This window comes from Episyrphus balteatus, chromosome 3 (genome assembly GCF_945859705.1).
Source record: "Episyrphus balteatus chromosome 3, idEpiBalt1.1, whole genome shotgun sequence".
NCBI lineage: Eukaryota > Metazoa > Arthropoda > Insecta > Diptera > Syrphidae > Episyrphus > Episyrphus balteatus.
The window spans coordinates 69,146,411-69,169,764 of NC_079136.1; the positions used below are offsets into that span (position 1 = coordinate 69,146,411).

Below are 23,354 nucleotides of genomic sequence, written 5' to 3' on the forward strand. Positions count from 1 at the left end.
AATAATGGACTGTCAAATTGAAACAGGGATGGCATCAGAATATTAGAGGTGCGTTCTTTTTCTAACAATAGTCAACTATCGTTGTTATGTCAAAAAAAATTGTTGGGTTTTTTACAAATCATTTAGGAACGATTTATTGTTAGATATTGTTAAACTGTCAAACACAAAAAAAAATTGTTTTGAAAATATTTTTATTTGCATAATTATAACAAAAATAATGTTTTTTTTAGTCAAAATAAATTCTCTTGCATCATAAAATTGCAAAACTCTGTTTTTATTTTCATTTTATTCCGCTTATTTCCAAAAGAAAAAAATCCTTCTGTTAGTTTTGTAAACAAAACATCCACTTTGACACATCAACAATCTCATGAGTGTTCAACTCATATCATGGAGGTGAGTTGGAAATAGTTACGGTTTGTAACTATTTGACACTTCAAAACGAGTTTAGGAACGATGTTCATCTGTCAAATAGTTACAAATCGTAACTATTATGTAGTTTAGGAACGACAAAAGTTAACGATAGTTAACAATAGTTAACTATTGTTAGAAAAAGAACGCACCTTAGGTGTGTTTAACTGCCAGAAAAGGTGAGTTCAAACTTCGAAGAAGATTTATTTGTATAGAGCCCAGTACGCAGTTCGCACTTAATTTTAGCTCACATTTAAATTTAGTGTGACATTTAAATTGGCCCTGTTCCATTGGAGGTGGTTGTTTACTCGTGAGTAGAAATCTACTACAACAACTACACTTTCGTATCTCCTCATGTAGAAGATCGTGTGTTATTTGTAGTACTACCCCTACTCATGAGTAAACTACCACCTCCAATGGAACAGGGCTATTAATTTTTATTCACACTTCTTAAAAATTTTCAAGTGCGTTATTGTAATTATTTTTTTTGTTAACTCGTTAAAAATAGTACGGAGTTGAAGTGAAACGAAATTTTCCATACAAAATTTCGTTAACGAATTACAGCCCTATTCTGGCAAACCTCACAAGTTATGAGAACCTTACAAGGTGAGCTGAATTTGATTTTGTGTGGTTTTCGCGTCACAAAAACTTTCGAATTTGCGATCTGCTCTGAAGGAGGTCACATCTCACAAGTTGTTTTTTTGCTAATAAAAAGTTTGTGAGAAATAATTATTCCTCACAAAATCGAGTTATGATCACCTTGTGAGGTTTTTGTGACTTGTGAGGTTTTCCAGAATAGGGGGGGTTAGTTCTGGTAAATTTGGACTACAACCCAAATGAGATAACTTCGCAAATTAGGTCAGTTCATATTTCAAATTAAATTTTTTTCTGTACGATTTGACATTCGAAATGAGATAATCTGCGAAATTAGCTCATTTGAGCTCTAGTGAAAACCACACCGTTTACGTGGTTTTTTTTAAACAGTTTTGACTTTTTTATTTCAAATTAAAACAAAACAACGACACAAGATTTTTGTCATTTTGTAGCACTGAAAAATGCATTTGCTTACCTTTTCAGTTAGTTTATTTTGAAATTAATACGCGCGATACACTGAAAACATTTTTTTTTTGCTGCGGTACACAATTGATTAGGGGTATTCACGATTCGATGCAAATGGTCTTGTATCGTTGTAAAAGTGGAAAAGTGTAACGTTTTCAATAAAACAACCAAATATACAGACTAAAATTTTTTTACACTTTTACACTTTTGCTATACCTACCCCAACCCTATTGCAAAAATAAAATACATTGGCGCAAAATTTGTCTATTGTAGTTGTAGTAGTAGAAAACAAAATTTCGCATTTTTACACCTTATTGTTACACCGGATCGTGAATACCCCTATTGTATCGCTTCAACAACGGGAACACAGCTATTGCAAAATACACCATCTTTCAAGTGACTGAATGCAGTCATTCCTAAATGACAGGATTTCCTAAACCTGGAACGCATACCGCAAATGACATTTGTTTTTTCACTTCACTGAACTTGTCAAAACTCAAACGTCCTTGGTCCTTCTCAAATTTCATTTTGATTAGCAAAAACTTTTAATAAAATAATTCTTTTCTTTTCTGGAATTTGAAATTGAATAAATTTACACAACAATCTTCTTGAACATTCACCATCCACAATGGGTAATAAATCATCATTGCTTCTTCGTCCCGAAGAAATTGCACAAATTCACGATGACACTGGTTGTAAGTAAACAAAACAAATTAAACAATTTAAAACTTTAATTGAATTCCAAAATATATTTAAGAATTTATTAAAGTATTAGCATTTTATAAATAGAAAATAAAACTTCCATTCTAAGGTCGAAGATCACAACTAAAATATTATCAATCAATCTATATTGGATGATTGATTGATTTGTGACGTCGTTCATATTCCACCTGCATGTACTTCGACCTTCCAATCATATTTTTGTGCTAAGCACTTGTAAAATAATACAAATGAAAAAAATATATATCATTACATAAGGAATCAATTGAAATCACTTAACTGAATTATTTATTTTTACGTTTACTCTTAATCCCAATAAGGGAAAAACTGCTAAACGGACTTTGGAAGGAGAATGCATTTCCTCAGATTGAATTCTTGTTCTTGGAATACAAGGATTATCTATTTCAAATAGCTTTTCTTGGTCTAAGGTCAATTTGATTACTAAAATAGCCAATAGCTTTCTATTATTTTAACTGGGAAAAATCACTACATTGAAAGCGGGTGGGTGGGCGAAAAAGTGGGATGGTTGTCAAAAATCGTGTCTTTTTACGATTTAGGCCAAAAGAAGACCTGCTATCGAAAAAAGATAAATGCAAAAGTTGTAGATAATAAAAAGGTCTACAATTTTTACTCAAACCATTTTTTTTATATAAACTCAAAAATATTGAGAAAATGCAAAAATACGACTTTTGGTTTTTATTTTTTTCTTTTACAAAAATGGTTGGATTTTAACAAAACTCGTTAAATTCCGACTTAAATAGCATTTTAACATGGGGTATAAAAAATCGTGTGGAATTCAATGCATCTAAGACCCAAAGCTGTCTGTTGTCGTTAAAGAGAATTATTCCGATATCCATGAATTTTTCATCAATCGGAGAAACTTAAAAACTTTCGATTCTTGGTATGACGATAACTAACCACCACAAGTGCAGCGAAATGTTTATATTTCCTCAGGAGATGTAAAAACTTCTTTTCCCCTTCTGAACTGGCTACAATTTATAAGGCGTATATACGTCCGAAGCTAGAGTACACCTCTCATATCTGGGCAGCCTTTTTTTTGTTTTACCGCTATTTTTTTTTTTTTTTTTTTTTGGTTGTGCTCTAGTGAAATAGCCAGATCCATGCCTAAATCAATTTTCCCGTTATACCCGTACCGCATATTATGCCCATCGTTACACCCTTAAGCCAAACTTTGGACAGACCGTAAAGTATAAGAATTCTTTTCTTAGTCGAACAACACGAATTTGGATTTCCTTATCCAACTCTATTTTTCCTTCCAATTTCAATGTCCAACATTTAAAGCCCCTTGCACATGGGAGCAACCAACGAAAAAGTGAATATCTGGATAACGGATTTTTAAACCTAGCTAACTTTACCCCAAGTAACATTTCTACATCAAAAAAATCTGAATTGTAAGCAACTTCGAGTAGTTTCGAGTTCAAACGACCCGTGCCAAAACAAAATTCGATATCTCAAAAACTTTGCACAAATTAGAGCCATTCTAATGCTAAATTCAAATTTAGATCGTCAAAGGCCATTAGAACAGTATAATTTGGTTTTGTATGGAAAAATATTTCTCGCATGTCATATACGGAAAAATCGATCTTAAAAATCGTTTTTTTGTAATATTTTCTAAAATAAAATTGTAGTTTTTCACAAAGTCTTATATAAATGGTTTTAAACCCAAATTTTTTTTTTGCGGTAACTTTTTTGATTGAAAAATAGGCTATTTTTTCAAATTAAATTCGTCAAAAATGCAAAAATTGATATTTTGCTCAAAAAACATTTAAAATAGGTAAACAACATTACAAAGTAATTTTTAACGAAGTTTTGTTAAAATCCAACCATTTTTGTAAAAGGTAAAAACAAAAAAAAAAAACAAAAAGTCGTATTTTGCATTTTTCTCAATATTTTTGAGTTAATAATGTAAATAAAAAAATGGTTTGAGTAAAAATTGTAGACCTTTTTACTATCTACAACTTTTGTATTTAACTTTTATCGAAAAGAGTTCTACTTTTGGCCGAAAACGTAAAACACAATTTTTTCACCCACCCCACTTTTCTTTTTGTTCGTGGGCAATTTATTTTTCCTCTTTCATATGCCATTTATTCTAAATTTTCCGACCACCCTTATGCTTCTAATTATATTTTTTTTTTTGAAAAACCAAATCCATTCTCCTACATTTTTTGAGTTAGAAAATTGTTGAACAACCTCCTCATCTATATTGATTTCTCTGTTAATATTTATGGATGCCACAGCTAATCCATTAAGACGAGCCTCGGAAGTTGTTGCTCTCAGCCAAGTCTTAAACCTTGTGAGGACAAACATTTTTCTCTCTGGCTCTGCTGACGTAACTGAAAGTAAACACAGTACTTCTAGTATCATCCTTATATTTGAGATTAGTACATAACAGCGAACGGGGAAAGAAGCAAAAGATTTTGCTGGGATATTTTCTCCATTTTTCTCTTCCCATGTTTGTTTTCCATTTGTGTAAATAGTAGAATAAAAATTATAACTTTTTAGTTATCGGAAGAATGAACGCCTCTATGATTGAAGTGGTTTTTGTTTATTAAATTTCGTGCAGCAAAGAAAATCCACGGTTAAATATTACAACAAAGACAAATTTGTATGTTAAAATGTAGTGGACAGTTTGAATCTTAAACTAGTATTAAGTTTCATGTCTTTTGTAAGATATAACAACATCAAAACAAAGTTGCATAATGATTGTAGGATAGCTTCCCAAAAGCTTGCAACTAGGAACATATCGAGCCATTTCCGCCAAATTATCGTAAGCGTTAATTAAAATTGTGAATTATGGAGAACATAATCATATTTTCCAAAATTAAGAAAAAGATATAATGGTTTCTTTTAATCTTATCAACATTTGACAAGAACACATTTACATCAACATCGTCTCCAATAAGTCTTAAACCAATATGTAATAAAGATTTTTCTGTAAACAAAATTATCTTAAGCGCCATGCAGCTCAGTTATATCAACTCTACTTGCCTTGAACCATTGCTTTGCAGCTTACTCGTATTCGTCTTCAGTATTCTAATAAGACCACGCTGTTCTGGTAAGCAGTGTTTCCCTCTTACTGACTAAACTGCAAATTCGTCTTCATCCATGAAGTACATTTGGACCCATCGTATACTGCTTTTATATAAGCCATGAGCTTATCTGGGATACACCTCCTCTTAAAAGCTACCCGAACAAACAACCTTTTCACACTATAAAAGTTCTTTCGAAGTCGATGCAGACCTAATGTTTTTTATTTTATCTTTGATATATGTTAGGTATAGAGAGCTTTTTTGTTCCAGTAAAATATATATTTCTAAAATTCTTCATATTGATTTTTTTTTTCAGTTACACCAAATCAAATAGAACGTTTGTATTCACGTTTTACGGCATTGGACCGTGGTGACTGTGGTACACTTTCCCGTGAAGATTTTCTTCGGATACCGGAACTGGCGATCAATCCTCTTTGCGAACGAATTGTTCACGCTTTCTTTGCCGATAGCACAGATGACAGAGTGAATTTCCGACAGTTTATGCAAGTTCTAGCACATTTTAGACCAATCAATCAGAAGAAAGAGAACAAACTAAACAGCCGTGAAGAGAAGCTAAAATGTATACACTCATTTTGTATTTTTTTAAATTCTTGTTCTAATTATTTCTTTATTTATATTTTAGTTGCCTTCAAAATGTACGACTTGGATGATGATGGTGTGATAAGTCGTGACGAACTTTTAAATATCCTTCATATGATGGTCGGTGCCAATATAAGTCAAGAACAGCTTATTAGCATCGCTGAACGCACAATTCTGGAAGCTGATATGTGTTGCCAAGGAAAAATTTCATTTGAAGATTTTTGCAAAGCACTCGAGAGGACAGATGTTGAACAGAAAATGTCCATTCGATTCCTTAACTAATTTTTTTATACCTTCCTGAAAAGAAGTAGCTAGTTCAAAGTATTATTTAAATATTATGTTTTTATGTCAAAAGTGTGAACACAGAAAATATGTTTGTATTTTTTTTTTTTCTATTTTCATTCATTTGTTTGGAAGTGGTATTAAATTTAAAAAAAAAAATGAAAAGTAATAGTGCTTAGTGGACATGTACTTTAAACAAATTAATTTTTCAATAAAATTGTTGAATTATTTATGCACAAGCTATTTTAATTGTTTTTAATCAAACATTGATGTAGATCGAATTTCCAGCTACTGTTTTTTTTCAGGACCACTGCCAAAGCGTCTAAGGATAAGGATAGCACTTGTAATAAGGTTCAAAAAGTTCAAGGTGTTCCTTGTAAATTGTAGTAAAAGCACACATAAATGGCTGGGATAGGTTGTGCTTTAAAACAATGATAATAATGTTCTGGTATTACACGATCTCATTTTGATGAAATCGACTGAATCTCTGGGTCGCACGTACTTGCTCTTATAATAAAAAGTATATAAAAACTAGCCTTCCATTTGAATTTTAACGATGTGGTTAAAAATCAGAAACGAAGTATGTCATTGTTTTAAGAGCCCACACTACAGATTTTCAAACTGATTGAGAGACCGACTAAACTGTCGGCCGATAGAAAGTTTATAGTGTGCGTTGCTCTAAAGAAAATTAGAATTAAAATAGAATTTTTATTCTGACATCGTTGAAAAAAAAAATCAATTTTCTTTCTGGAGAAGCACCAAAAACTCTTAACTATTAAGTTTTAAGTCAATCACTTCAGTGGTTTAGGGAGCTTGAATTAGAGATTAAGACAAACAGACGGTATTGCGAGATCCACTTTTTTCGCATTCTTTATCATCGTATTGTCTGATTGTTACCCTTTAAAAAAAATAAAATTTTAAATTTATTCCAAGTTTATTGCATTCATAAAATTAAGCATTACAAAATAAAAGAATGTCATAAATAGTTTTTCTTTTATCGCATAACCGTTTCAGGACGTCATCAGAAGTAATTATATTCCTAACAACTTCATTTTCTATATAAAGCAAAAAAACTCCATTCACAACTGACGGAGCTCACTGCTCACCAGTTTCTATACTTTTGGGAACAAATTATTTTTTAGTCCGCTATCGCGCTGGTTGTATTTTTTAAAAGATATGGGTCATATTTCTAGGTACTGTCTACGCTGCTTCTAAAAAAGACTGTAGTTTATCCTATGAAAATTACATTGGATAAATCCTAGACTAAGATAAACCAGGGTCTAAAAGCGACTATGAATATGCCGTAATGATATTGATTACTTCACTGTTAGTTGCACTTAATAAGCCGTCAAAACAGTAAAGCTCTTGAAAATTAAATATGGTTAGAATAATTCTATTTTTTGTCTTGGATATTTACTTTAATCGCTTGTTTATGTTTACAAACTCTTTTTTCTAACAAAAACATGCCACAGCTATGTATAAGCCAGTTCTCCAATCCACATTAAGCGGTAACTGAGGCGTATGTCGAACATTTTTTTTTATTTTTGTTGGGAAATTTCAAACTATGGAATTAATATCCTTTATGCAATATATTGAACTGCTTTTCAAATTAAATATATTTTTTATCCATATGTACATATGTATACTCATAGGAATTTCCATTTGCATAAAAACTTCAATTATTTTTTATCTGCTAAAAAGAGATCATTATTTTCTTTTTGATCCGCGATTAAAATTTCCCAGATCTTAATTTTAAAAGAAATTTACACCTATGTTATTCTTTTTTATGTGGTCAGGAATATCCATTTGATATTGCCACGGGATCACTGGATCTGCTACAAAAATTGATGTTTCAAATATGATAATGTTATCATAAGAAAAAAATTCTTTCGCTTAATAAATATCTTTAAATCAAACAATCTTGAATAATGTTTTGCGCAATGCATTCTAATAACTTTTATTTTCAAAGATAATAATATTTATAAATATTTTTTAAAAGACTTTTTATTTCTCATATCGCTTAGTAATGAAAATGTTCACCATCATTTCTTTTCGACTTCGAATTAATTGCGGCGAACTAATTATTTTCAATTTTGCATTCATCATAATCATAATTTTCTTGATTATGTTGTGGAGGAAACTGCAAGTTTTTTCAAATGTTCCATGAAAAGTTGTAGTGAAACATCATCTGTGAGAACCGGTGCTCCGCCATCCTAAACAAAACAAAAAAAAAAAATAACATAATGTTAATATTTAAGTTATAATTATTTTCCATTGAAGCTACAAAAAGCATTCACCATCACCATTTATACAATTTTTTGTTTTTATATATTGTAGGGAAATTGAATAGGAAATGGATAAATATTTACAAATGTATAAGGATAAGATTGGAATTGTGGGACAAATATTTTGTTTAATGTAATTTTTGACTACAATTCTAAATAACCTTAAATTAAACCACAAAGAAAAGTTTTTTATTTATTCCATATCTCTGTTTTGTTTTCTTTCATAATACACAAAATTTGAGAAATGTTTTAAATGTACCCTCCAAATGACTTACTGAAAAGTGATAAAATGTGTACATTTAAAATGATTTTTTGTAAATATTTAATTTTATAAGATATGCAAATGAAAAATAAAATATGTATTTTTTTATGGTCAAAAAGATGTCTTAAATTAACTTTCAACTACAAACAAGTAAAGTACAGTCAAAACCGGTTATAACAAATTCGATGAAACTGGAGAATTTGTTCGTTATTTCCGGTATTTCGTTATATTGCTACCATTTGTATGAGCCTCAAACGACATTTCGTTGTCGTTATTACCAATTATGGCAAAATCACCAAAGTGTGAAATATAAAAAAAATTGATCGGTTACTTTGACAAAGTATAACGCACATTGTAGCGTAACATCGAACAACTGTGACAGTGGACTTAGATGAAAATCGGTAAAAAATGACTTGGGTGTAAAACCGACCATATACAACATTACTAATTTCAAAACTACATAGCAGTTTTGTAATAAGCTCTGAAAATTTAGCAGTTATTGTAAGAAAAATCGGAGATCACCTTGTTAAATTTGCCACAAAAATGAAGCTTAAGTAGATTCCCGGACACAAGGGTAATCCAAGTAATGAGCATACTGACAAAACGGCAAATGCTGCTGATTTTTCTCCCGTATTTTGTATCCTCACACGCGACCTATTGCATCAAGGTAATCAAAAAGTTATGAAACACAATTTATAATGACTGGTAAAATATTATCAGCACTTCTACAAAATCAATCAACATTAATGATACATTCCGACCATTCTACTTTATACTATATCAAACAGATGAATAGTGTTAGACTTCGAATCAGGCACCCAACGCTTACAAACCACCAATTAAAAAAAGAAAACCCTCTAAATTGTCCTACCTGCCGAATGGTCCTGGACATTAAACACGCTATACGAATTGGTGCACATCTTTGACATAAAATTATTCTTCCAATTATCGTATTAAACTGAAACTTTTGTACACATAGCCACAAAGCCAAAACCACGAATCTGCAAAATTGTAGTTTTAAGAAAAACGACTTCTAAGTTAAACTCATGCAACCTTATGGAAACTCTTACAACGTAAATTGATCGTTTAGGCTTCTAGGCAACAGATAGAGGATTGGGATTGACGCAGTGAATAGAGACACCAATAACAAGAAAAATGATGCATTAAAGTAAAAATGTAAAAAAATGCAGATTCGCGGTTTTGGCGTTGTTCCGGCAATATGTTGTTTGGATGACAACATAATATTTTGTTCCGGAGCCAGGGGAGGGATATTGGGGCGAAACACACCAAATCTTGTATTTTATCGAATTGAAATTTTGTTCAGAGCAATGTTCATAAAAATCTCTTCAGTCGTTCTCGATTTTATTTTTTTGCATTAAGATACTATAGGAGGTACTAAAAAAAGACTTCTCACAAAGAAATCTTTTGGTAAGTTTAACTTTACCTACAACAGCTTGATTTTAATCATCCAATAACACTGCAGCTGCAGATAAACTATAAACAAACTGAGACAATACATGGGATATTAAAATCGATACTCTTCTATTATTCTATTAATAACGAGCGAAACTGAATATTAGATGATGTGATCATTGAAGAAATTTGGGAGTTTAAGTATACATATTGTTTTTTATATTTTTAAAAATTTTTTTAAATATTAAATATTAAAGCTCATATAAAAAAGAAACTTCTGGTAGCCATACGAAATCTGAAAGATAACGCAGATTTTTTAACTAAAGATTTGCATAAATCTCTTCTGATGAGCAACGGACTGAAACTCTTGATTTTAAGTTCAGGCGACTTAGAACAGACATTCGCTCTGCAATCTTTAACAGACCGTTTGCCTTATTTTAACAAAAAATACGTAAAATTTATTTAAATAAAAGCTTTTTGTCTTCTGTGGAATGCTGTTCAGTTACGTTTCTCACTCACTCACAATTTATGATCGTTTAGACTTCTTTATCAGAAACTCTTTGGTATTGCCATCCTAAACCATATGTTTTTGTTCAAAACCAAAGGATATTAAATCTTGTTTATCTAGGTTCTCTTTTTTCTTGTTTTGTTTACACAAGTGCAATTATTGAAACTTATTTTAACTTTTCTGAACTCAATTTTTCATTCCTTTAAATGCTTTTATATATTGTTAATGTATGTGTGTACATATTTATGCATGGTTAATCACTTTTTAATATGTTTGTATTACTTGATTTTATATTCAGTATGTACTTTTTCATAGGAACTTTTTTGTATTTGTTATAGTGTTTTTAAGACCTTTCTTCTTTCTTAATGTAAAAATTTAGTATACATCCAGTATACATCCATTACATACCATGCTTGTAATTTTTATACGAAATTGTTTTATAATTTTATGAATTGTTAAATAAAAATCAATTAAGTCTTACTAATCAACAGCTAGATTGTTTGTTTTATTTTGTATGAGATATATGCAATATTTTAGTCACATACATAATATTATGATTTTGGTTGAACTTCAACTTTGAGTTACAAATAAAACCTAAGTTGACTTCAATCACCTTATCTTATATATATAATTCTCCTGTGCGTTTGTTTGTGAGCCTACTCCTTCTAAACGACTGGACAGATTTTTCTGAAATTTGGTGGGTGTGATAAGGTCCATCAGAGACAGGTTTTGTTTCATAATTGGACCCGGTAGGTGGCGCTGTTGTCGAGTTGTAGGAAAATTGCATATTCTGAACGAACGACTGGACAGATTTTTGTGAAATTTTGTGTATGTGATAAAGTCCATCCGAGACAGGATTGTTTTATAATTGGACCCGGTAGGTGGCGCTGTTGTCGAGTTTTAGGAAAATTGTATATTTTGAACGAACGACTGGACAGATTTTTGTGAAATTTTGTTTATGTGATAAGGTACGTCCGAGACAAGTTTTTTTTTATAATTGGACCCGGTAGGTGGTGCTGTTGTCGAGTTTTAGGATAATTTCATATTTTGAACGAAAGACTGGGCAGATATTTATGAAATATTGTGTATGTGATAAGGTCCATCCGAGACGGATTTTGTTTCAAAATTGGACCCGGTAGGTGGCGCTGTTGTCGAGTTTTAGGATAATTTCATATTTTGAACGAACGACTGAACAGATTTTTGTGAAATTTTGTTTATGTGATAAGGTCCGTCCGAGACAGGTTTTTTTATAATTGGACCCGGTAGGTGGCGCTGTTGTCGAGTAGGGAAAATTTCATATTTTGACCAGACTGGGGGCCAATTTGGTTCTGTGAAAACGTGAATCGAAAAAAAAAACTTTTTCATTTTAGCTTTCAAACACTCTTTTCACTTTTTCGATTCATTTGAAACGAAAAACGATTCTCATCCTATGATATCACAAATAATTTAGTGAAAAAAATATATATTTATATGAATATTTTTGATGTTTGTTTTCATTTTTTCACAGAACGAGAATAAAATGAGTGAACAAGTGAAAAGCTTTTCGTTTCACTTATTCACAGAACCAGAATTGGCCCCCTGGAGAGATTTTTCTGAAATTTGGTGGATGTGATAAGGTCCATCCGAGACAGGTTTTGCTTCATAATTGGACCAGGTAGGTGGCGCTGATGTCGAGTTATAGAAAAATTTCATATTTTGAACGAACGACTGAACAGATTTTTTGTGAAATTTTGTTTATGTGATAAGGTCCGTCCGAGACAGGTTTTTTTTTATAATTGGACCCGGTAGGTGGCGCTTTTGTCGAGTTTTAGAAAAATTGCATATTTTGACCAGACTGGAGAGATTTTTGTGAAATTTTGTGTGTGTGATATGGACCCAGTAGGTGTCGCTGTTGTCAAGTTATAGTTAAATTCCATATTTGAAGTCCGAATGACAGTAGATATAGATTTTTATGAAATTTTGTGTGTGTGTGTGTGTGTGTGTGTGTGTGATAAGGTTCGTTCGAGACAGGTTTTGTTTTATAGTTGGACCTGGTATGTTGTCAAGTTATAAGCAAATTCAATATTTGGGGTTCAAAATCGCTCATATTCAAGGGTAATAAAAACAAACATGAATTAACTCTTTAAAATGTTAGTCCCGCAAAGAAAATTGTTTACCATCAGTATATCTCAATTAAATTTATGACTGCATCTTAAAATTTGTTTAAGTTGTTTCAACTAGCATTAATACAATTTCCGCATAAAAATTAAATGATTTATTTTTTTCAAAGAAATATTTCGACGTATGTATGAATAGAATTAAGACGAAATCTTTTCATTTTTAATCGTTTTTTTTTAAAGATTTTATCCTATTGCTATTGTTTCGGTTACTGGCTCCAACATTACTCACACGGTAACGGTTTAGAAACGAACAAATACAAACTTCAATGAAACCAAAATATGTAAGAGAGAGAATACTATTTTTAAAGTGGATTAAAAATGATCGTTGAAAGTGGATGCTACATTCCGCAAATAAAAATTTTGGAAGTTAAAACGAAAGTCAACAAAACAAAAACAATGGTTGTTTGTATAGTCGGTTTACGGACGATAATTTTACGTGATAACGTCATAAGAAAACAGGTTGTTTAAACAAAAAAAAAGTAAAAAGATCGTTCTTGGTGTTGGAATTCCAGGCCTCTGGTGCAAAACACAAATCATTAACAGTTTCACAAAAGAAAGGGAGAATGAGTCATATTTTTCTATAATGGCAGGCGGGATTCATCGATTTAGGCACTTTTTGCAAAAAAAAATAAGAAGTGAAACCAGAGCCAGTTTTTGTATATTTGTGAATTATATAACCTTTATTGGTTGAATAAATTCCGATAAAAATTTGTAATAGCTGTCAAACAAATGATTTGCTTTGTTTAATATTTTAAACAGTTTTACATATGTATGTACCTATGTGTAATGGGAAAAGGTTAACACATTACAAAATCAAAAATTGGAAATAAAACTTGGAAAAGGGGGAACGAAGTCCGCCGGGTCAGCTAGTAAAAATATAAATTGATAATTTTTGATGTCCGAAATAGAATCTGAGGTTAAAATTTTTACAGTTGACCTTGAATTTGTTTGTTTTACAATCATGATTGTAGCCAAAAAAAAACACCAAGAAAATACTTAGTAATAGATAATAATTAAGAGACCAATTATCATCGACAACAAAAACCTTCATTAAATAGTTGTATTGGCTTTGTTGCATATACATTACATTAAAGAGAGTTAGTTAAAATTAGAAGTTTCATTTTTAAGATGAAACGAAAAATACTTAACAAAAAATCAAATTTGTCCTGCACCAGTGTTATTTTCTTAATTCTAAATAATATCCTGCTACCAATAATTATTATGTATGAAGCTAGTAAAATGAATGATAACAAAAAATAAATACCGTTGTTGAGCCAATTGGTGGCTGCAATATTAGGAATTATTTCAAATTGGAAAGGACATTTTTTTTTATTTTGGGAAAAATTGAAAAAGGACAAAAATAAAAAAAAAAAACAATCAAATTAACATTCAAAATTTATAAAAATCAATAAAAGTCGATTGCTTACCTGACCATAAGCATACATATTATTATGCGTCTGTGATGGATTGACTTTGGAAAGTAAAAATCGAGCTTGTGAGCCTCCGTGTTCGGTGTCAATATAACGTGGCATGGGGAAACGAGTTTGCAATATTTCCTGTGCATCATCCACAGGTGCTTGTAGCAATTGCTTAAAGTTTTCATACTCAGGCATATCTTGATACTTGAGTGCCCGCCACTGGGCAATGGTTTCTCCATGATAGATCAGAATTTGGAAGAAAGTGTCCATGAGGAGAATTCGATCAGGTTGGATGGAAGATGTGTCTAGCAGAACCGGTTCAGGAGGACCGTTGAACGAATAGCTATACAGGATTGGTTGTATCATGATAAGCGATTGTGTTAGATCCTCTCGCATCAGCATGTGCCGGTAGAATGTAGTTTCATCAGGCGAATTATTAAATACTTGGAGGAATTGCGATCTACGCAAATGGTACATAAATTGCGGGAAAAGACTGAAATTTTCCGCCAAACGGAAGCTATTTGGATCGTCCTTGCCATACTCACCGAACTTCTGACACTGTTGGTTTTAAATGTGTTTACTTTATTATGATCTTACTTTTTTTATTTTGTTTAAATCATACCAATCGAATAAGTTGTCTATCAACCCATCTAAGAATATCCACACCCTCATCTGTTTCAGCACGGTAAACAACCATGCGAGCCATTATAACGGCAGCTGCCTCTTGATCGAAACCAGCGCTAATATGATGAATATTTTGTGTCGCATCTGCCCAACTAAAAAGAGAAAAATAACATTGATTACATTGACATCGCTCCTGTTTTTTCAATCACTAACTTTCTAGCCAAAGTTGTAACACGTATCCTACGTTGACCACTTGGATGTTGATACTGTGTTATAAACTGAATGCAACCACGACCACCTTGTGGCATTGGTGAGGCATGTTGATTGACTACTTCAAAGAAGAATCCCATTGTTGTGCTGGTATTCAAACTACATAACTTCCACTGAACAGTTCCTCCCATACCGACTTCCACATCAGACACACATGGACTCTTAATATTCAACGACACACACGATCCAATGCCTCCAGAAACTTTAAGTTCCCTCGAACATTTAACCTCGAGATTAGCATTGAAAGCCATTTTCAGATCAGAACGTTGATCACGAGCAAACACTCGTTGGAATGTCTGTTTGAAGAGTGAAGAATTGAAAGAATCACCCATGACCATATGTCCACCGGTAGAATTGCAACATTGTTTCATTTCCATCAGACCAGTCTGATCGAGAGCACATGAATAGATATCGATGCAATGGCCATTGGTGGCAGCTCGAAGAGCTAAGGCATCGTAGTGTTTGATTGCCTTCTTCATGTATTTCACATTGTCCTTTGTGATGTCGTGATGGGAACGAATTGGATGTTTAAGTTCATCATCGACAACTTGGCCGGGACCCTGAGAGCATGGACCGCCGACAAAGGACATAATTCTGCCGCCTGTATTGGGATAAGTGCATTCGAGAAGACCAACAGCAATTGCCAAAGCCGCTCCAGTCGATCTAAGGTAACGCTTGCCTTGTGGCACTGGCCATGGATCTCTTTGCAGCTCACTTAGCAATTCTCCCAAAGCCATATCACATTTGCTGATAGGTTGTAAGAATCTATTTGCTGGCGGCTCAACTGGATTGTGGGGCATTCGTTGTTGTGGTTGTCCGGGGGCTGTATTGGGATGTCCTGCAGATCCACCACTACTAGCTCGGCCAATTCCTAACATTTCTTGGATTTGTTTAGCAGAGAGGTCTTTAGTTCCACGGAAAACGTAGCTCTTTGAACAACCCTCTGAGCCCAACTCATGGACTTGAATCATTTTTCCAAATGTAATGAGACCAACTAAGGTATTGGGTGGCAATAAACTAAGAGATGTTTGCAACGAGTCCTTCAAAGCATCAAGTTCTTCCTCGTCCATGCAAGTGTCGACAAGGAATATAAAAACTGGAGGCATGCAGGGAGCCCTTGCAATTGTATACTCGATGGTACTAAAGCTTGGTATCAATTCAGCGGGCTGATGTTGTTCTGAAATTGCAGCATATTGGGGAGGAAACTGAAACAAAATAATTAAATAAATTTTATATTTTTTAACTTGCGATAATTATTGTACTTTAGCAAGTTAAGGATTCGTAAAAAAAAATTGAACTCGAGATAACAACGAGTTATGACATTGGGATGATGGAGAATGCTAAAAAAGTGGGTCTCGCAATTCTGTCTGTCTGTCTCTATGTCGAGTTACAGCCTTAACCACAGAAGCGATTTTCTTCAAACTTGGAAGTTAAGTGTTTGGTGATTCCCTAGAGGGAAAATTGAAATTTTTGGACCAAAATTAACGGTACTTGCCATATGACCAAAATGGAAAAAAATGTAAAATGTTTTTCTCAAAAACGGCTATAACAATTTCGATTTAAAAAAAATACTTGTACTTACTGTCGCTACTTTACGATTTAAACAAAATATAGCTTGAGCCGTTATAAACGGTACCTGCAACTTTCAACTTTAATATTAAAATAAATATAAAAAATCATTTTTTTGAAAACGGACCATTTAAAAACTTTGCTTTACTATTACAATTAAAACTTTTTTTTTAATGACATAGGTACCAAATTTTTTTTTTTGAAAAATCTTTGAAATTTTTTGTATAAAAAAAGGCTCTAAGCGATTTTCAATTTTTTTTTCTAATTTATTCTTTGTTGTACAAGAAATTAAATGGCATACTTCTTGTGAAGGTCGAATCTATTTATAGGGATTTTTATGCGACTTTAAATCAAATTCAACATTATTTTTTTAGTTTTTTTTTTTTTTTGAATTTTTTTTAATGAATTTTTAAAAAGCTTTAACATTCCAAGCAACTTTTAACTTTTGAAGTAAAAAATAACAAAATAAAAGTCCTCGAGTTTGTGCCGTGCAATGCCCGACCCAGAAAATATTATTTATAACTAAAAGGGATTTTGTTTTTTTTTTTAACACTTAACAAGAAAAAGTAAAAAATTAAAATTAAAAACCGATAAAAAAACTATTTGTTTTTATAAACAAAAACTTATGTACATATATTAAACAGAGGGGGAACCTTAATGTTTCCATTCAAATTTTGTAAGTTTAACCCTTTCGGACCCAGCGTTACTCTCATGTAACATATTTTAAAAATTCGTAAAAAATATTCCATTAAATAATTTTTTAGGTAGTGATGGCTTAAATGAAAGATAATAATGCCTAGTTACTGGATTAATACAAAAAGTTAGTCAAATATCATACTTTTAATTTTTCTTTTATCCAAAAAGGGACAGAAATTCACATTTTCTTTTGATTTTTTCCAAAAAAAAATTTTTTATATATGGTCATAATTTTGAAAAAAAAAAGATATAAAAAATGTCAATCCATAAACTGTTTTGTTTTTTGGCTTAGAAGAAGTAGCATACATCATTGTTCCATAAAAAGTTATTTTCTCGGTTGGAAATACAAGAGAAAAACAAACTGGATAAACTATCAACACATTTACACCAAATTTAACCCTAATGCTGAAAAAGTCACCTACCCTAGAGATATATCACATAAGAAAATAAAAATTTATATAAGACTCCGAATGGGACACACCAACATTACCCACAAACACCTCTTTACCAACGATACGCCCCCGCTCTGCCACCTTTGCGACGAAAACCATACGCTTACCATAAGTCATCTTATATCTTGCAAACAAGTCAGTTTAATAAGCGAATCCATTGCTCATACAAACTTATCTAACCTTTTAACCATAGTAACATTCGATAATGTAAATAATGTATATATGACTATGTCAGCACTAAATTTAGAAAACCTTTTATAAAACTTATCTTTTGTTTAACTAGCTGAAAGCCCAAGCAGCTCCAGCTATATATATAATTATTGACAATGTAATTTATTTAATTGTTAATAAAGTTTTAATAATAATAATAATAATATTTTCTCGGTTGTCCGACTTTTTTTGGTAGTCATAGGCAGTGCATGTTACTTACATGTAACATGAAAGTAACACATTAGTTTTGCTATTAATTATTTTGGAAAATAACTTTTTGCTATTCATATTTCTTAGTTGTGATGTTTTTGACACGATAATACTGAAAAAAAAAACATTTTTTTAATATTGATTTTCATACCTTGGGTTCGAAAGGGTTAAACTTTGACCTAGAATAACTTCAAAAGTTAAAACTAATAAGTTAAGCGAAAAATCTTTTTAGGCTATTTTGGCTATTGAGCTTCATTTTCTTTACAAAAACGACCAAATATTTCCTGTATGACATTTGATTGGCGAATTACAAAAGTCAAAAGAAACAACTCAATTTTTCCTATGCACAAACATTTTAGAAAAGATTTTTTTGTCTTGTTTTGTAACGAATTTTCTAGTTTTTTTTTTGTAATGTTTCCGTAAAAAATGTAAAATTTTCGAAGATGGTCGTGACTCGTGAATATTACATTTTTTTTCGATTAAGGTTAATTTGACCGAAAAAATTCTTATAATAATTTTAGTACAACTATAGATTTCCTACATTTCGATATATTAAGTTCTTTTGTACGCCCAAAACTGTTTTAGTCATAACGATAAAAATGTAACACTCACGACCATCTTCTCTCACACTAGGTTCTTATTATACAATGCGTTTTTCTACCAAAACAAGACAAAAAAAATCCATTTTTAAATAAACAGAATGCGAGAAAATCACAAACCACACGTTTTTTTTTTGTAAAAATTTGTTTGTTTTATATTTGTCTTAATGTGTCCCATTATATGAAATATCAAATTCAAATCCTTTCAAAAATTTTTCAAATGATTCAATTATGTCCTGTCCATAGTAAAAACTGAGATATTTGCCCAAAATTGAACAAATCTCGGTTCTACAAGAGGTAGAAGGTCGAAAACTGAGATTAAGGTTCACTAATTATACATGAAACTACATACTTGCAAAATTTCAGACTTCCCCTATTTTCTTATTTTATTATTATTATTATATACATATTAACAGATTAATTACAATTTAAATTACAAAGTTAATATTTATAAAGAGCACAAGCTGCAGGGACTAACGGCTCTTACTTAAAAGCCGTTTAGTCTGTTTTTCTTCATAGTATGTCCAATATTGGGCACTAACAACCGCAAAGCTTCGTTTGTGAGCTCAGAATACTCTTCTCTTCTCTTAATCTAGAAATTGATTTTTTTAATTAAATCCATTTTTAGGATGGCACCTGCAGCTAAATCTAAAAGGTTTTCTTTCAGTTTTAAAGACGGCAGGTAAGCAAGTTTAAACGAATTATTGAAAAAAAGATTGCACTTTCAGAATCCATTTCTGGAAAGCAACTTAATAGTTTCCTCTTCAAATTTAATAAACTCTGTACCATAGGAATAAATGAGTTAACAAATATTGATTCTTTCGATGAATTTTTTGAACGCCGGAAAAAGAATCAAATTTGTTTGATTGTAGAGGCTTGGGCCATAACCGAAGTTTTCCCAGAAATCCTCTGATATTGTCTTTTGAAGTTATAATGTTTTTTGTGTCCCTTGGAGGCTCTTATTTAGGATGTTTAAGTGATCAAAAAGAGGGTTAGAAAAATTATTCGAATTTTCAGATTTTGGATCTTGTAATTTTAAATCTTATGTGTCAATACTTTTCCCTTTGAAAACAAACTGACCTCTGATGTGTGTTTAAAAAAGATTATTGTAGAGTGAACCCATTTTATAGCATACATTCCTAAATAAGGCCTTGCTTTTTATAAAGTTCACTTCTCTGATCACATCTTTATACACATCATTCAATAATGGAGGCATTACTTTGGATGCAAGAATTTGTCTATGAAGGAAGCAATTTTAATTTTGCAATTATGTAATTTAAATGAAGATCTTGGTGCAATAAATAAGTGGCTAAAAATGAATCGTCTCTTATTAAATATGGAAAAGTCAAAGTGTATGTTACTTAACGTCTCTATGTTACCGCCTCAATTGTCCATTCACGGTGATAACTGTCCCCTTGAAATCGTGTCCCATATAAAGTATCTTGGTGTGATGTTAGATGAAAAACTATCGTGGAACGAACATACATGCTACGAATGTAAGAAATAGCTTATCAGTGCAATAAAAGTATATAACGTCATAATAAAACCCCATTTCGAGTATTGTCCAAGTGTTTTGTACTTCTTTAATATGTCCCAAAAAAGTCGAATGCAGATTTTGCAAAATAAAGCAATGCGAATTGTATTAAAACGTGATAACTATGCACATATAAGAGAAATGCACGATTCATTAAACTGGTTCAATATAAACCAAAGACTCTATATTTTGACAATGACGTTTACCTAAAAAATTAAAAATAATATGTGTCCTGAATACTTAAGTGCACCAACTAATATAAATGTGATATACCCCCTACGTAATAGAGATGACATTGTAGTGCGAAGAATGAGAATAACAAGAGGTCAACAATCAACATTTTATTCCGATTTTAAATCATTCAACCAGCTTCCACAACATATAAAAAATGCAACCAACATCAACATGTTTAGAAGAATGATTGCAACTCATGCTAAAGACATTATAATTTGAACAAAATAACTTAAACATAACAATTTCAATTTTTTTATTTTTTTATTTGTATAATTAAAAAATCCCTATAATCTATTTATTGTGAAAAATATATAATTGTAAAATATTGTAATTTACTTAAATGGCTCTCGTATACCAAATAAACAAATAAACTAAACTAAACTAATTCACTTTGTTGGTCAAAGCTTTAACACCATCGCTACAACAAGCAAACAAAATTTGCCCAATCTATTTCGTAGTCGTGACAGCCCTCTAAGATCGTGTGGCAGAAACACTGGACAGAAGTTACAACACAGCAGGAAGGATATTACAAAATAAAATGTGCTACATGGTAACAAAGTTCTTCGCGAATAAGTAAAATTTTGTGTTACTATGTCGAGTTTTGAATAGCTGTATACACAACAGTTTATACAGCAATTTAAAAATACTGACACATGATAGTATGAATGGGTCGCAAAAATATTTTTCCTCTCAAAGGGGTCACGAACTCAAAAAGTTTGAAAAACACTGTTGTAGATTAAACGACAGGTATACATAGGTTATATCGATGTAAATCGACTATACGAAATTCTTAACGGAGCTCTAGGATGGTCTTCCCTTTATAAGTACTGCAAACACGCCCTAACCTATCGAAATAGTTTTGATTTGTAAATCTCTGGTTACTGCAGTTCATTGCACCAAACAAAAATTGATATCTTTTGTGTTTCAAATCACGTAAAAATTGAAAATGTATTAAAATATTTGTGTTTCAAATCATCGCAAAATTGGTATCTTTTTGTGTTTCAAATCATATTAAAATTGTTAAAACGATATTATTTTTTGAAATTCAAGATTAATTAATATAATAAACTTTATCGTTAACTTGGATAATTGAATTTTGTGTTTCAAATCACGTTAAAATTTAAATTGTATTAAATTATTTGTGTTTCAAATCATATCAAAATTGGTATCTTTTGTGTTTCAAATCATATTAAAATTGTTAAAATGATATTATTTTATGTAATTCCAGATTAATAAATATAATAAACTTTATCGTTAAATTGGATTATGGAATTTTGTAAACCTATAAATAATTATTAACTTATTACTACATATATAAAATTATTACTACATATATAAAAAAAAACTTGTTACTTTTTTATATTCTTTCATTTATATTCTTTTTAAAACTAAGCGAAATGTCATATCAGGCAGACGGCAGAATAGCCATGTCATTATTCTTAAGAAAAGAAATTTGTGAAACAAAATTTTATGAAATAAAGAATTTATCTATCTATCTATCTACATAGGTCTCATGAAATTATTTTTGGAATTTTCTTGCATATTAATTTCTTAAATTTAGTTTAATGGATATAATCCTTGGAATCAATAAATTAACATTCAGAGACTAGCATATTTTATTAGATGTTATTGAAGAAACAATGGGCTAGTCAAAAAATGTTTGTTTGGAAGTTCATTTTGGGGCCATGTTCAAGGTCGATAATTGTAGTCTCCCAGTCATTTTGTGGCTAACAGTCTGTATATGTAATTAAAATATCATTTATACAAGGTTGAAATGTCGATAGATATTTCGACTGACACCAATATTTAGTGTAAAGTTTACAAAGCTTAAGAACACGTCAACCAATTTTTTGAATATTGGATCAGTGAGCAGTTGAAAAGACGTGGCAATCAAAACAAAATAAAGAAATTGTATTTTGTGTTTAAATTCAAGAGTTACTTGATTCTTTAACAAAAGTACGGAATTCTTTTCCAGAAGCTAAGGAAATAAGGACATAAAGAAGGCATAACAAAAGGTATTCAAAATTCTAGATATTTATTTATGTTATTAATGATATTATATTTATTAAGTTAGTTAGTATAAAAAAATTTAATTTAAAACAAAAAAAAATATTCTTACCGGATTCCTTTGGAAACAAAAGTTGCACACCCATAACTTGGCACGATAGTCTACTTGGCAAAGTGGATTCAAAATTGCACGGCAATTGCTTCTCGTACATAGAACAGGCTCATATTGAATTGGTGGCAGATCTGGGCGCTCTTTGAGTGGTTGATAGAGGCAAGCCAATGGCACGACAAGACGAGTTGCATCGATGCGACTTGAAGGCCATACGTTCCATGTCAATCGTACACCATCGCGATCTTCATTTTGTTGGATAAATTCTTCGTAGGTCGTCATTGTGATTAATTCGATGAATTGGTCAAATTTTTCACAATTTAACCGAGAAATGTAATTGGAAAATAGAAAATTTGCCAAGTAGAACCTCGGACACCATAAAATTACAAAAAAAAAAGTGACAACTTTAGCCCAGCCACGTCACTTGATTTGACATATTATAAAACTGCCATACCGACGGTGAATCTGGCAACAAATTTGACAGGAAATATGCTTAAAAAGTGCTGCCAGTACTATTTTTCAATTTAAGGACCCATTTACATTACTAAAAATTATTTATTTTGTTTTTTTTTTAAGCCTAGTTTACAGTTTAACGCATTTAAAATAAATATATTTCAAATAATTTTTTTACATTTTAACTTCTTTTACAACGTGACGCAAAGTTTCAAATCACGGG

General features: G+C 31.4%; 2 protein-coding genes across 3 annotated transcripts; one reads left to right on the forward strand and one right to left on the reverse strand.

Moving 5' to 3' along the window:
* Window positions 1-1,926: 1,926 nt before the first annotated feature.
* LOC129916770 (calcineurin B homologous protein 1) lies at window positions 1,927-6,362 on the forward strand. Its single transcript, XM_055996905.1, has 3 exons — window positions 1,927-2,162; window positions 5,554-5,817; window positions 5,881-6,362. The coding sequence occupies exons 1-3, from the start codon at window positions 2,096-2,098 to the stop codon at window positions 6,117-6,119; spliced, it is 570 nt and encodes a 189-aa protein (XP_055852880.1). The 5' UTR covers window positions 1,927-2,095; the 3' UTR covers window positions 6,120-6,362.
* A 1,683-nt stretch (window positions 6,363-8,045) lies between these two features.
* On the reverse strand, window positions 8,046-23,100 carry LOC129916758 (protein transport protein Sec23A). 2 transcript variants are annotated; one of them, XM_055996885.1, is made up of 6 exons: window positions 22,682-23,100; window positions 15,002-16,263; window positions 14,787-14,940; window positions 14,174-14,722; window positions 14,011-14,031; window positions 8,046-8,332 (listed from the first exon to the last, which is right to left on the reverse strand). In XM_055996885.1, exons 1-6 carry the CDS (start codon window positions 22,958-22,960, stop codon window positions 8,243-8,245), a joined length of 2,355 nt encoding a protein of 784 aa, XP_055852860.1. In that variant the 5' UTR covers window positions 22,961-23,100; the 3' UTR covers window positions 8,046-8,242. The 2 variants fall into 2 exon arrangements, with proteins under 2 accessions (XP_055852860.1, XP_055852861.1); XM_055996886.1 differs by lacking the exon at window positions 14,011-14,031 and having other exon boundaries at window positions 22,682-23,099.
* Window positions 23,101-23,354: the final 254 nt, after the last annotated feature.